This window comes from Trachemys scripta, chromosome 8 (assembly GCF_013100865.1).
Source record: "Trachemys scripta elegans isolate TJP31775 chromosome 8, CAS_Tse_1.0, whole genome shotgun sequence".
NCBI lineage: Eukaryota > Metazoa > Chordata > Testudines > Emydidae > Trachemys > Trachemys scripta.
In genome coordinates, this window is record NC_048305.1 from 104,100,192 (window position 1) to 104,115,274 (window position 15,083).

At 53.7% G+C, this 15,083-nt stretch overlaps 1 protein-coding gene across 6 annotated transcripts in view; it reads left to right on the forward strand.

The window, feature by feature from the left end:
- The first annotated feature begins 306 nt into the window (after positions 1–306).
- Positions 307–15,083, forward strand: part of POMGNT1 (protein O-linked mannose N-acetylglucosaminyltransferase 1 (beta 1,2-)) — a 30,620-nt gene continuing 15,843 nt past the window's right edge. For 2 of the 6 annotated variants that reach the window (XM_034779380.1, XM_034779375.1), the window contains exons 1-8: positions 323–472; positions 1,609–1,847; positions 7,681–7,789; positions 10,012–10,127; positions 10,625–10,690; positions 12,173–12,286; positions 13,569–13,686; positions 14,088–14,186. In XM_034779380.1, coding sequence (XP_034635271.1) covers positions 1,728–1,847; positions 7,681–7,789; positions 10,012–10,127; positions 10,625–10,690; positions 12,173–12,286; positions 13,569–13,686; positions 14,088–14,186 — 742 coding nt within the window. In that variant the 5' untranslated portion in view covers positions 323–472; positions 1,609–1,727. Of the gene's footprint in view, positions 473–1,608; positions 1,848–7,680; positions 7,790–10,011; positions 10,128–10,624; positions 10,691–12,172; positions 12,287–13,568; positions 13,687–14,087; positions 14,187–15,083 lie in introns of all 6 variants that reach the window. The other 4 variants (XM_034779376.1, XM_034779377.1, XM_034779378.1 and 1 more) reach the window with 4 other exon arrangements.

Genomic DNA, 15,083 nt, shown 5'->3' on the forward strand with positions numbered 1-15,083 from the left:
TCCTGGCTCAGGGAGGTAATGCTGGCCTCTGGGCTTAGACACTGCACAGGGAGAGAGGCGAGCCACAATTGTCCTGGTCCCTCTCTGCAGTTCCTGGGCAGCCTGGTTTGCCCAGGGGCCTGAGCCCCACGATGGGAGGGGGGGGGGCCTGCGATCTCCCATCAGCGCCCAGACACTCTGCCCCTCCCCAGGGGGACCTGGCCCCACGTGGGAAGCTGCCGCGGGCTCCGGAGTGGACCCCCCCAGGCTCCCCTGCCTGTTTCCCCTTTAAGAGCAGGCTGCGAGCTGCATATCCCGCGCCGGAAGCAGACCGGCGCGTCGATTTCAGCCTTTCCCGAGCAGCTGCTGCTCCGCCACCGGGGAAAGGGGGCGGCGGCTGCAGGAGGGGGCAGCTCCGCGGTGCCCAGCGCCCGCCCCTGAGGAGGGGGCCCGGCCTGCAAGGTGCAGCCCCCCCCCCCGTTCCCTACAGACCGTGAGTAGCTTCCCCGGGGCGCTGCAGAGCCGGGAGACCCCGCAACCCGCCGCGATCCCTGCAGGGGCCCCGGGGCAACAGTGTTGCAAACCTGTGTTCCGCTTCCGCTGGGACAGGTCGCTAAAGGAATGGGGGGGGGGTGATGCATGCAGGGGGAGACCCTCCCCAATTGCTTTCCCCCACTCTCAAGCATGGGGGGCTCTGCTAGTCTATTTCCCCCAGAGCTGGTCCCACCCCCCACCCCAGTCTAACTCGCTTAGCATTTAAAACTCCCCTTCCCCCCATCTTCTCCAGCGGTCAGAGCAGCTGCTCAGAGCCCATGCCCCATAGAGATACTTCAGCCTGTCTGCCGGGCGCCCTGCCCTGGGGTGCCATGTGGCAGCGGGGCCCCCCTCTACTATTACACCGCGCGGGGGTGACCTTGCGGCTGGGGCACTCCCATTGGGCGTGCGGGGTGAGTTGTGGTAAGCGGGGCTGAGATTTGGGGGTTTCTGTGCCCCCTGATCCTGGCTGGTGTGCATGACCCCCTGGTGGGTTTAAAGACTCCCCTTGCTTGGCGTGGCTGCTTCCCTGACATTCTCAGGGAGCCCCTGGAACAGCGCGGGACGGGCCGGCACAAGAGTATCCTCACTCCCTAGCTAATGAGCCCAGACTAGGGTGTGGGGTGACAGCAGAGGGTTTCCTGCTGATCAGAGGGCCAGCTCCAGTGCTGCTGTCCGTGCTGCAGATACCTGTTCCATTAGGAACTGGACTGAAGCCACCCGCTCGCTCCACGCAGGTCAGTAAATGGCTCTTGGTCGCTACCAGCCTCTGCCAGGCTGTAACTGGTGGCACAGGGACAAAGCTCCTTGCAACCCCTTGAGCCAAGCGTTGCTGCTTGTCGGCCGATCGCAGATGCCCCTCAGCCCTGAAGGAGGGGGTGGGGACGCTCCCGCTGCTGGCAAATTATCACTCCTGATCCCGTGTGCTGGGGCCCGATTTTTGCATTGACGTTGGCTCGAGGTGACATCTGTCTGCCCTGCAGCCAACTTCCTGCCCTAGGGCTAACTCTGATCCAGGGCGTCTGCACTTCCTCTTCTCTTCCTGACCTGCCCAGTGTGGGTGGAAGAGGTTATCCCTTCCTGCTTCAACCACAGGTCTTATTATCTGCTGTCCCGTCGCAGCAGGGACCCTCGAAGGAATGGGACCGGAGCCTACCCCATCCTGACAGCTGCCCCATGCTGCTCCCCTCACCCGTTCTCCTCGCCCCGTGATAATGGATGAGTGGAAACCCAACGCTCAAGCCAAACAGTTTGTCTTGCGGAAAAAACGGAGCTGGTACCTCGCCTGGAAGTACAAGCTGATGAATCAGAGAGCTATCAGGCGGCTATGCCAGGTGAGTTCTCTGGAGGAATGTGAATCGTGCCGGGGGGGGGGGGGGGGGATTAGAGAAGATAAACTCGCAAAGCCCATGGATTATGGAGTCTGTTGGTGGAATCGGCTGCAGCCCCTGTGACCTAACATGGTGGAAGTGAATAAATTGTCCAATCAGAAGCCACCTGAGTTGCATTTTACCCTTAAAATGCAGAATGGAAGGAGTCTAACCCTCCTTTAACTACCGCAAGTGCCAGCAGCCAGTTAAAGATTTTTCTTCTGCAGACAAAGGGGTTTTTATAGACTTCACCCGTGGTTAGATGTTGTTTATTACTGGGACAAGCACAGCTCGGCAGCTGTTAAATAACATTTCCAGAAGAGGAGGGTGGGCTTGCTTGGTGCCTACTTTTGAGCTCTAGCTCTGGGTTTGACTTCCGGGGAGGGAAGGGAAATCCTTGCGAGGCTTCGACTAATATGGCTTCTCCGCTGTGATCTTGGCTGGGGGAACGAGAGCCAGTCAGTGTTTTGTTGTGCGATCCCTCTGCGCTACCAAGAGAGAGGCTCTTGTTCGCCGTGCGGCCGGGGGACGGCGTAGCTCTTTCGTAGCTCAGAGCGGAAAATGGTTTTGATTTATTTGTCTGTCGATCTCAGGAGCTGCCCCGTCACCATAGTATCTGAGCATCTTGCAATTACTGTATGTATCCTCCCAACATCCTGGTAATGCACTCTGCGGCGGGGGCGGGGGATCCCAAGTACACACCCAAAATGATGGGGTCTAAATTAGCTGTTACTGCTTAGGAAAGAGAGCTTGGAGCCACTGGGGACGGTCTCGGAAAACATCCGCTCAACGTGCAGCGGCAGTCAAAAAAGGTAACCACGTTAGGAAAGGGATAGGTAATAAGATAGTAAATATCATAATGCCACTATATAAATCCATGGTATGCCCACATCTTTAATACTGTGCGTCATTCTAGATGCTCCCATGTCAGAAAGGAGATGTTAGAATTAGAAAAAGTACAGAGAGAGGCAACAAACATGAGTAGGGGATGGACCAGCTTCCATATGAGGAGAGATTAAAATGACTGGGACTTTTCAGCTTGGAAGAGAGATGACTCAGCAGGAGGTGGTCTGATAGAGGGCTATAAAATCATGACTGGTGTGGGGAATGTGAACAGTGAAGTGTTATGTGAGGGAGTAAATAACAGAAGAACCAGAGGTCAGCCAATGAAATGAAGAGGCAGCAGGTTTAAGACAAACCAAAGGAAGTACTGCGCACATAACACAAAAGCAACCTGTGGGACTCATTGCCCGGGATGCTGTGAAGGCCAAATGTCTAACGCAAATAATAGAATCTCGGGGGTTGGAAGGGACCTCCGGAGGTCATCTAGTCCAACCGCCTGCTCAAAGCAGGACCAACCCCAACTAGGTTTATAAAAGATAAGTTCCTGGAGCACAGATCCATCAATGGCTATTAGCCAAGATGGTCAGGGATGCAACCCCATGCTCTGGGTTGCCCTAGTCTCTGACTGCCTGATGCTGGGAATGGGCAACAGGAGATGGATCACTTGATGATTCCCTGCTCTGTTCGTTCCCTCTGAAGCACCTGGCATTGGCCGCTGTCGGAAGACAGGATGCTGGGTTAGATGGACCCTTGCTCTGAACCAGTGTGGCTGCTCTTACTTTCTAAGAAAGTGCTGTGACTCCACAATGGGGATGTTGAGCGGCTAAGCCCAGGGCCACGCAGGGAGTCTGTGGTAGAGCAGGGGATTGAACCCAGGGCTCCCAAGTCTTAGGCCAGGGCTGTAACCACTGGACCATCCTGCCTCTGCATGTGCAGAAGCAAATAGTTTAGAGGCCCTGTAATAAAGCACTGGCAAGCGCACGTGTGTGTGCGTGTGCACTCTAGAAAGCTGAAGGCCAGATTCTCAGCTGGTGTCAACTGGTGTTGCTCCATTGAAGCCAGTTTGACCCCCGCTTAGTGAATTCTGGTAGAGTCCCTTTGGAAGTGACCAGCGGATGGGGATGGACATGCCTGAGGCATGGGGCGGCTGCTTCAGAAACAGCCGTCCAAAGCCGCACAGTTCTGCAGTGTGCTGGCTAGCCTGTGTGCACGTCCTACTGAGACTCGGGACTTAGCCGTGGGAGAGTGATCGGTGAAGGGAATGAGGCCGTGCCATGGTGGGAAAATTTAAAGGGGGTGTTAACCTATTAATAAAGAATTAATAGTCCCTTGACTTGCCTGTCAGCTTCCATGTGAGGATCTCAAAGCAAGGCTAACGCTGATGAACTAAAACTTGGTGAAGAGAAGAATTTGTTATGAGCTACACTTTGTACATCAATGTGGCCTGTTCGGTGCTTGAGTGCTGCTGTGATGGGCACTGCTGAAAACCCTACATAGAAAATTAAGCTTTGCCAGCCCCCAGTGCGGTTGGTGTGGGCCCATTTTTCAGATGGAAAAACTGAGGAACAGAGAAAAGAAGTGACTTGTCTGAGATCGCCCAGTGAGTCAGTGGTGGAGTGAGGGACAGAACCCAGATCTCCTGCGTCGATGCCTTAGCTACTCCCGCCACCACCAGCTAAGGATATTTATAGCTTATATTGATAGGCCATGGCTAATAAACAACCCAGGTACAGGGCCTGGGAGTCTAACGGTGGCTCCTCAGCATATGGCACCTGGGAAACTTTACAGCTGCTTCTGTTTGTAGATAAAGCAAATGGCCGGGTATGAACCAGTCAGATTCTAATTGTATTGGGCAAGGGTGGGACCTTTTTAAGAAGCACTTTTGTAGTGGGGTGGGTGAAAACTAGCTGGATCACTCCTCATTAATGATCTGGAGGATGGCGTGGACTGCACCCTCAGCAAGTTTGCAGAAAACACTAAACTGGGAGGAGTGGTAAATACGCTGGAGGGTAGGAATAGGATACAGAGGGACCTAGACAAATTAGAGGATTGGGCCAAAAGAAACCTGATGAGGTTCAACAAGGACAAGTGCAGAGTCCTGCATTTAGGACAGAAGAATCCCATGCACTGCTACAGACTAGGGACCGAATGGCTAGGGAGCAGTTCTGCAGAAAAGGACCTAGGGGTTACAGTGGACGAGAAGCTGGATATGAGTCGACAGTGTGCCCTTGTTGCCAAGAAGGTTAACCGCATTCTGGGCTGTATAAGTAGGGACATTGCCAGCTGATCGAGGAACGTGATCGTTCCCCTCTATTTGGCATTGGTGAGGCCTCATCTGGAGCATTGTGTCCAGTTTTGGGCCCCACACTACAAGAAGGATGTGGGAAAAATTCAGAGCCCAGCAGAGGGCAACAAAAATGATCAGAGGGCTGGAGCACATGACTTATGAGGAGAGGCTGAGGGAACTGGGATTATTTAGTCTGCAGAAGAGAAGAGTGAGGGGGGATTTGATAGCAGCCTTCAGCTACCTGAAGGGGGGTTCCAAAGAGGATGGATCTAGACTGTTCTCAGTGGTGGCAGATGACAGAGCAAGGAGTAATGGTCTCAAGTTGCAGAGGGGGAGGTTTAGGTTGGATATTAGGAAACACTATTTCACTAGGAGGGTGGTGAAGCACTGGAATGGGTTCCCTAGGGAGGTGGTGGGATCGCCATCCTTAGAGGTTTTTAAGGTCAGGCTTGACAAAGCCCTGGCTGGGATGATTTAGTTGGGGTTTGGCCCTGCTTTGAGCAGGGGGTTGGACTAGATGACCTCCTGAGGTCCCTTCCAGCCCTGATATTCTATGTCAGAGATCCGCAAAGCCTGTGCTGGCTGCTCACTCTGCATCTCCTTCCCCATCCCATTACCTGTGCATTGTTGACCCTAATTAGGTGGCGCAGCTCTGTTAAACAAGCCCTTTACCCCTGTGTCGGGCAGTACGGATCTGCTCCTGCGTCTGTCCCTGCTGTTCAAAAGCAGCACTGCGTTAGGCTGTCCTGATGGAGGTAATCAGCGGCCTGTAGCTCTTGAGGTCGATAGTCTAGTTCCATGGGCATTGCAACAGAAATCCAGTCATTCAGACCCTTGGATGTGCCTTCTGTCTTGCTGCATGGCCGCTTGTCTAGGTAGCCTCGCAGCCGCTCCGCAGGAGAGCGGCATCCTCCCAGCCCATGTGGCCTCCATCGGAGCTCTGCGTGCGTGTGTGCCTGTGCGTGCGTGTGTGTGTACGTACCTTCATGAGAAGGGAATGCGTTTCTGTCGGCGTTAATAACGAAATCTGGGCTGGTGCAGCGAGCTCCCTGGAACAAGCCTGCTCTTGTCAACTCTGGCTACCCCCAGTGAGAGGAAAAGTGAAAAGTGAAAAGCGGGAGCAGCAGGGGTAGCTGGGAGGGTGGCTTTCTCTTGCTGGATTGCTCCTCTCCAACAGGCTTAAGCAACTAATTGGCTCTTGGTTTTTATCTGCTGTCTTTCCCCATAGCCTGGCTCCTAGACACAGCTTCACTGATATGAGGCAGTTGCTAATAGAAGTCAAGCGGCCATAGACTAGGGGCGAGGCACTGTGGATAGGAGAGGAATGGCTGAGACAAGCTCCCCGGATCTGTAAATAGGGATCTAAAACCCAGCTATTGAAACAGAGCTTCTCCCCCCAAATATGGCAAAACTCCAGGCTGGACTGAGGCCGTGTGGACCTGCCCCCCATCTGCCGAGTGTGTGATAGACATCTTCGGTGCCCAGTGAGCAAATGGCATTCTCCATCGGTCAGTTTCCAATCTCGCAGTCGTAAATAATCTTGTGCCGGCTGCTTTGGTGGAAGGCTCTCTGAATATTAACTAGAGCTAACGCCGGCATGACGGGCACCAGAGTATGTAGCAGAGTGAAGCAGCCTTGTCTCTTTTGTTGCTATATTCCATTGCTGTGAGGATGAGTATGTTGCTTCCACTGGGGATGTGAGCAGGAACTTTAGTGACTTCCAGCTTTGGTGACTCAAAGTATGTATATAGCCCCCATGGCATCTAAACCTGTCCCTACCCCCAATTGAGGGGTATCCTCCTCCTTTTACAGATGGGAGGGGCACTAACGTGGTGAGATTCATACTGCGACTTGTCCCAGGTCACGCAGGGAGCGTGGCAGCACCAGGATTTGAACTCAGATCGTCAGAGCTCCAGTCTGCGTGGTTAGGGCACTGGCCCCCGTCTGTCTCAATTTCAGCCCTGAAAGGTCATTTCTATCTCTTGCTGTATCCTCAGCCCAAAGGTGACTGGGGAAGGATTGCAATTGACACAGAAAGCTCGCCCTTGAAGTTCCAATAGAGACCTCCGTCTCATAGGTCTGCCGTACGCCGGGCTCTTTCATTACAATAGCATCACAGGCAGCCGGGCCGTGTGACGTTCTCCGCAGCGTGCCATGCTCTGTAATGTCATGGAAGTGACTGCATTGCTCTCCTCAGGCAGGCCGAGGAAATAAAACCCTGCACTCCTCTCTTTCCCCCTAGAACTCTGACTGCGCTCATCTGGGGGTGTGAATCGTAAGAGATGGTAATGCAGGGGGAGTTAAGGTTCCGTCCGAGGTATAATGCTGAATTTCCTGACATCCACATTCTTCTAATGTGGTTGTTTTTTCCCTCCTCACGCACCCCTGCGAGGCAGGGGTGTTACCCCTATTTTACAGATGGGGAAACTGAGGCATGGCCAGGCTAAGTGACTAGCCCAAGTCACACAGGAAGTGTGTGGCAGAACTGGGAATTGAGCCTGGGTGTTTCAAGTCCTAGACAAACACCCTAGCCACTGGACCCCCGCTTTCCTCTGTGTGCTAGGGAAAACCATGGATATCTGAGATCCTCTGTGAGGATCATATTGTGGTTTATCCTAACACCTTGTCGCTCTGGGCCAGTTACACGCCACACTTTTTGCCTTGCAGATGGGTGCCGTCCTCTTTCTGCTTGTGACTGTGATTGTGAATATTAAGCTAATCTTGGACACTAGAAGAGCTGCCAGTGAAGAGGAGGAGGAGTCTGCCCAAGACTATGGTGAGTCTGAGGGGCCCGGTCAAGGCGGCAGAAGTCAACACATTCCCATGCCACCCTGCCAGTGTGTGCGGCCGTGCCGTACCAGAGCTGGTTAGAAAACAGGCTTTGTCAAAACTATCCATGGGGGGGGGGGGGGGGAATCAACTTTTTTGGCAAACAGCATTTAAACCAAAAATATTTTTGGTTGGAAATGTTGCCATGGTGCCTCATGGGAGTTGTATTTCAGGTGCCCTCTGCGCCCATTCTTCTAAGGGATAGGCTAGGCTCCTTGTTGGACTACATCTCCCATGGTGCACCATGGTCTCACCTCATGGTGAAGGGCAACGATTGCATCATCGGGAGTCCCCTGACCCTGGTACATCCTGGGAGATGTAGTTTCTTAGAATCACAGAAGGTTAGGGTTGGAAGAGGCCTCAGGAGGTCATCTAGTCCAACTCCCTTCTCAAAGCAGGACCAATCCCCAACTAAATCATCCCAGCCAGGGCTTTATCAAGCTGGGCCTTAAAAACCTCTAAGGATGGAGATTCCACCACCTCCCCAGGTAACCCATTCCAGTGCTTCACCATCCTCCTAGTGAAATAGTGTTTCCTAATATCCAACCTAGACCTCCCCCACTGCAACCTGAGACCTTTGCTCCTTGTTCTGTCATCTGCCACCACTGAGAACAGCCGAGCTCCATCCTCTTTGGAACCCCCCCTTCAGATAGTTGAAGGCTGCTATCAAATCCCCCCTCACTCTTCTCTTCTGCAGACTAAATAACCCCAGTTCCCTCAGCCTCTCCTCATAAGTCATGTGCTCCAGCCCCCTAATCATTTTCGTTGCCCTCCGCTGGACTCTTTGAATTTTTCCACATCCTTTCTGTAGTGGGGGGCCCAAAACTGGACACAATACTCCAGAGGTGGCCTCACCAGTGCCAAATAGAGGGGAATCATCACTTCCCTTGATCTGCTGGCAATGCTCCTACTAATGCAGCCCAATATGCCGTTAGCCTTCTTGGCAACAAGGGCACACTGCTGACTCATATCCAGCTTCTCATCCACTGTAATCCCCAGGTCCTTTTCTGCAGAACTGCCGCTCAGTCAGTTGGTCCCCAACCTGTAGCAGTGCATGGGATTCTTCCATCCTAAGTGCAGGATTCTGCACTTGTCCTTGTTGAACCTCATCAGATTTCTTTTGGCCCAATCCTCCAATTTGTCCAGGTCAGTCTGGACCCTATCCCTACCCTCCAGGGCATCTACCTCTCCCCCCAGCTTAGTGTCATCCGCGAACTTACTGAGGGTGCAATCCATCCCATCATCCAGATCGTTAATGAAGATGTTGAACAAAACCGGCCCCAGGACTAACCCCTGGGGCACTCCGCTTGATACCAGCTGCTAACTAGACATAGTTTGCCTAGGGAGCCCAGCCCATAGGAGAGAATGGGGATGTGAGGAAACAGGACTACAACTCCCATGAGGTACTAGGGCAGTATGTCAAAACTGAAATATTTCAGTTTTCAGGAATTTGGTGGTTTTGATGGAAACACTGAAATCACTTCCAGAAAGCAAGACGGGTTTTGTTTTTTTTTTTTGGAGAGGGGGGCAGGGAATTGTGTAACTGAAACCCCCGTTTTTTCTACTGGAAAGACAGTTTTTGATGGAAAACTTTTGGCCAACCCTAGCCATAATGTTGAATGAACCCTCTGCACACTGCTAGAGAGAATACTTCATTCTGGGTCTGCTCCATCCTTCGGCAGCCATTCGTCCGGCTTTAGACCAAACAGCCCCCTCTTTTTGGTGGTTTGTCCCCCATCCGGTATCGAGCCTAAACCAGACACAGGAGGGTGGAGTGGTGTGCTGTTCAAAATGGCATTCTCTGTGCAGTATGACGTTGTACGTACCATGCGAGCAAGGTCACGCCGGCAGGGGTGGGCCCATGCTATTCCCGGAAGTACTGGAATGTCTGGTGTTCTGGGAATGCGTGGATGGCCATCTTATCCATCCATGTCGTCCCTCAAGCGCCAGGGGTGGTGTCAGCTGGGCTTGTCGGAAGGATGTCTTTGAACATCCCACCAGATCTGTAAAGAGAGATGTTGCAGCCTGCTGGGAGTGGCAAGAGAGCACGTGTTGTGCTAATAGGCTGGGAATCTCTCCCATCCACTGAGGGGAACCTGCTGGTGGTCCTGGCACTGAGCCACAACTAAGCAGGTAGGGCTGAGGCTTTGGGCACCCCTCTCTCCTTAGATGAAGGTGTGCAGCATCTGGAGACCCTGCGCCGCCCCACCAGCAGCAGGAAGGTCTTGGACATCGAGGTGTACTCCAGCCGGTCGAAGGTCTACGTGGCTGTGGACGGGACGACGGTGAGTGGCTGGCACGGGAAGTTGCAGGTTACCCATGTGAGCTGAGGGCGGGCGAACAGCGTGGGTAGAACCAGAACAGACCTGATCTCCGTCACCCAGACCTTGAACTGAAGCCCTTCCTGGAGTATAGAGCTCCTCTTGGGAGCAGAAAGCAGCCAAGGCCTTTGCCATACTCCACAATTGAATGGCTGCGTCTGCTCCCATTGAAGTCAATGGCAAAACTCCTATTGACTCAATGAGCTAGGACCAGACTAAGGCTTCGCGTCTAATTCCCCGCCCTCTCCTTCTTCTGAGGATGGCTTGTGCTGAGTACAATAGCAGCAGGGGTCCCACTGCCGTGAATTGGAGAAACCAGCGAAGGGGCTGGAATTTGAAACTTAGTGAATTCTCCCTCGGTAGGAGCAGCTGTGTGACGAACCCACTGGGGTGGAGGAGTTCCTGGGAAAGAACTGGGGAGGCCTGGTTGATCGCTACAATAACGTTTCCCCCTCCCGCAGGTCTTGGAAGATGAGGCTCGGGAGCAGGGAAGAGGGATCCACATCATTGTGTTAAATCAGGCTACGGTAAATTGTGCCGATGGTCCCCGCGTGTGTTCGTGCGGGGCTGTCTGGCGTTCCTGCCCGGTGACGCTGTCCCTCGTCGAGGGCTAGCGACGTGTGTGAAGCCAGTCTTGCGTTTCTCCGGGCTGAAGAAAAATCTCTGAACCCCTTCTCTTGCAATGGTCTAAAAGCACTGGCTAGCCTCTGCTAGCCCAGCTCACAGAACTGGAGCTGCCTGGGAATGTCCGGCAACAACCGGTGACCCCTTCTGTGAGCCGGATGCTTCAGCCCCATGAGCTGGGTGCCTCAGCCTGGGGAAGTCACAGCCCCAAAGGAAATGCCTTGGGACAGCCCCAGTTGGAAGTAGCTGGAGGTGGGGCCATGGACTTCAGCGGGAGTCGTTCCATCGACGACGTTGGGCTTTGGCTCGTGTAGGGCAGACTTAACTCTAGTTTTGGCTTCCCAGAGTGCCAGGATGCAGGGGCAATGGAAGGTCCCTAAAAGTGCGGGGGCCACCTGCACGGGAACCATAGCCTCGCCCCTCCCATGCGGCCTCTTCCCCTAAGGCTCTGCCCCCCACTCACTCCTCTTTTCCCCCCATCGCTCACTCTTATGGCTGGTAAAAAGTCGGTGAATCGTAGAATCGCAGAATCATCGAACTAGAAGGGACCTCGAGAGGTCATCTAGTCCAGTCCCCTGCACTCAAGGCAGGATGATGTTATAACTAGCCCGTCCCTGACAGGTGTTTGTCCAATCTGTTCCTACAAACCTCCAGTGACGGAGATTCCACAACCTCCCTAGGCAATTTCTTCCAGGGCTTAACTACCCTGACCGGAAGTTTTTCCGGGTGTCCAACCTAAACCTCCCTTGCTGCAATTTAAGCCCATTGCCTCTTGTCCTATCCTCAGAGGTTAATGAGAACAATTTCCCTCCCTCCTCCTTGTAACAAACTTTTATTTACTTGAAAACTGTTATTTCCCCTCTGTCTTCTCTTCTCCAGACTAAACACACCCAATTTTTTCAATCTTCCCTCATAGGTCATGTTTTCTAGACCTTTTATCATTTTTGTTGCTCTTCTCTGGACTTTCTCCAGTTTGTCCCCATCTTTCCTGAAATGTGGCGCCCAGAACTGGACACAATACTCCAGCTGCGGCCTTATCAGCGTGGAGTAGAGCGGAAGAATTACTTCTCATGTCTTGCTTACAACACTCCTGCTAATACATCCCAGAATGATGTTTGCTCCTTTTTTGCAATAGTGTTACACTATTGACTCATATTTCGCTTGTGATCCATTATGATCCCCAGGTCCCTTTCCACAGTACACTCCTTCCTAGGCAGTCATTTCCCATTCTGTATGTGTTCAACTGATAGTTCCTTCCGAAGTGGAGTACTTGGCATTTCTCCTTACTGAGTTTCCTCCAGTGAGAAGTTTCGGGTGGCGCTCATGCCTGGGGGCCTGGTGTACGTGCATCATGCAGGCTGTGCCGTGTGTTTGAACATCTGCAGGGTCACGTGATGGCCAAGAGGGTGTTCGACACCTACTCACCCCATGAAGACGAAGCCATGGTCCTCTTCCTCAACATGGTCGCTCGTGGTCGCATCCTGATCTTCTCCATTAAGGTAGGTGGGTCCGACGCCGAGGGAGACTGCAGATCAAGTCACTGACGTGAGTCAAGCTCTAGCAAGGCGCAGGCTGGCTCTGCTTCCCTGCAGTTTTGTCTCATGAATGTTCTAACACATGTGCCAGACAGCGAGCCCCATTCTCCTCCTGCTCGTTATTTATATGATGGGAACGCCAAGGAATCCATACCTTATTTATTACAGTAACACCTAGTAGCCCCAGTGATGGGCCAGGACCCCACTGTGCTGGGCGCTGTACAAACGCAGAACAAAAAGACAGTGCCTGCCCCCAAGGAGTTTACAATCTAAGTCTAAGACAAGAGGCATCAAACAAATACAGACAGATGGGGAAGCCCAAGGAAACAATGCAGCCGTATGGGTCAGCCTGACAGGCAGTGGTCTCGGCACACCAGCAGCCAAACCATTGTCAAGTTTTTTATAGGCATCCTGGCAAAGGGAAGTTTTGAAAGAGGATCGTGCGTGAGTTTTGCAGATGTTTATGGGGAGCGCCTCCCACGTAGCCCTCTCCCTCCCCCACGTGGCGAAAGCACAAGGGTGCTTGTTGGTTTGAAAACACTTAAATGTAACCCCAGGGTACCTCTGAGCAGAATGGGGTTACTCCTGTCTCCCACCAGCGTGAGTGGGAAGAGCGTCTGGATGGGTGTCTTCCTCCCCCATTGTTATCTGTCCCTCCGATGCCGTGTGCTGTTGTGGGTTTGTGCATTTTCTGTCTTGTAAAGCGTCCTTCAGCTGCAGCTTCTCTGAAACGCGCAATGTCCAAAACTCCCTGGTGCCCTTATATTTAAACTGTTCCATTTCCTGATTTCTGACTGACACTTGTGTGCGGCGTCACCTGTCTCAGGTGGGAAATAGCTTGGAAGATACGTTCCCTAGAGGAATTAAGATTAACTTTTTTTTAATCCATCAAGCAACTTAATATCCCTTGTGACCCAGGGGCAACGTCTGTCTTTCTGTCTGATCTTTGCAAGGGTCGGAAATGCGTGGCTGCTCTGACCCTCCCGGTGGGTCTGCTTAGCGCCCTCAATCTGCAGGGGGGTGAATCGCCCTATAGCCGGTGCACATCGGCGAGCTCTGCCGGGGAGTGAGTGGAAGAGGCCTTCCAACAACCAGCTCCGAAACGTGGTTCTCCTGGGCTGAGTCTCCAGTGGGATGTAGAGGGGGGCGATGGGAAGACCACCCTGCTGGCTGCAATGGGAGACAGACCCTGCTGGTTCTGAGCAGGGGAAGGTGCCGCCTCATGATGTGGTCTGTTCTGTTACAGGACGAAGGTTCCTTCCACCTTAAAGACTCGGCAAAGAGCCTCCTGAAAAGCTTGGGAAGCCAGGTCGCCTCGTCCCTCAGCTGGAGGGACATGTGGAGCTTTGTGGGGAAGAAAGGAGGTGAGAGCCCTGCTCCGGCCGGGCCCAGGCGCCGGGCGGGAGTGGAGGCAGAAGGGATGGACTCTGGTTAAGTGGACGGAAATGGCGTCCCCTCAGCAAGTGGGGCGAGGGGGGTAATCCCACAAACACTGCAAGGTGAAGTCAACGCTGCTCAGACCTTGGCATCTCTTGGCCATGGGGGCCTGCTCCCGGGGTGCAGGTTGAGTGTGGGGGGAGGGAGGCACGTCTCCTTCTCAAGCTCCTGCCATTATTGGAGGGAAGGAGGTACCAGCTGGTCTCTCGGTGATGAGGTGGGTTCTGGCTGGCTCTGTACCGCGGCCAGGGGGATGGGCACCTGAGCGCCGTTCGGCAGCAGCCTGGCTCTGACTGCATGTTTTCCCCCCACCCCCCCCCCACCCCAGGCGAGGTGTACGGCGAGAAGCATTCCAAGTCCCCAGTGCTCTCCACGTGGGGGGACCCCGTCTTGCTGAAAACCGAAGTCCAGCTGACCTCCGTGGAAGGTAGGCCTCGGGGCGGCTCCTGCAGACCAGGGCAGAGAGCGGCTGGGCGGGCGGGCGCCCCTACCCATCACAGCGCCTCGCCTGGATAAGAGGTGGGAGCTGGGGGAGAGAGATGGACGCTGGGGGGAGACCCCTGATCTGCCTCAGCGCCTGCAGCTGGAGAACTCCTCTCAAGAAGAGATCAGCCCCTGTTCTCAGTTGGGGGGGGGAGGAACAGGATTCTGCTGTAAACCTGGCCCCATGGAGATGAGAAATGATTTTTGGGGTGGGGGGTGCGCACGCAGTGCGGCCTAGTGGATAGGGCTCTTGGCTCAGACCTGGATTCTATTCCTGGCTCTGCCACTGATACTGTGCAAGTCCACTCACCTTTCTGTGCCCCCCACTTTGCAAGCTCTGTGGGGCAGGCGCTGTCTCTCATAGTGGCTGTACAGCGCCTAGCGCAACGGAGCTCTGAGCTCAGCTGAGGCGAGCCCCTCGGTGAGGAATTTGCACTGGAGGGTGATGGGGGCTGACTTCAGGCTGCATTGTTCTGACAGGGCCGTCTCTGGGGGCTAGGAAGCAGTGGGTTGGTTTGTTTGTTCTTGTCTTGTCTTCCCTTTGTAAAGCTGCTGACCTCATTAATTCAGGACTGGGAGTTAAAATGGAGTTGGTGCTTCTATTGTAAATCCGGTGTTCGCCCTCTTATTTTCTTAGCGACCCTACAATAACAAACCAGCACGCTTCCTCCAGGAGGAGGGGAGGATATAAAGGAGTGGGTTACCTTTTCCTGCTTCCAAGGGATTGTTTATGAATGCCTAGGGGGGGTCTTAAAATAGAAGTTGCAAGACCTCTCTCTGGACCATGCCGTTCAGAGCTCGCATCCCTTCTGTGCTGATCCAGCTGCCAGGGCCTTCTGTG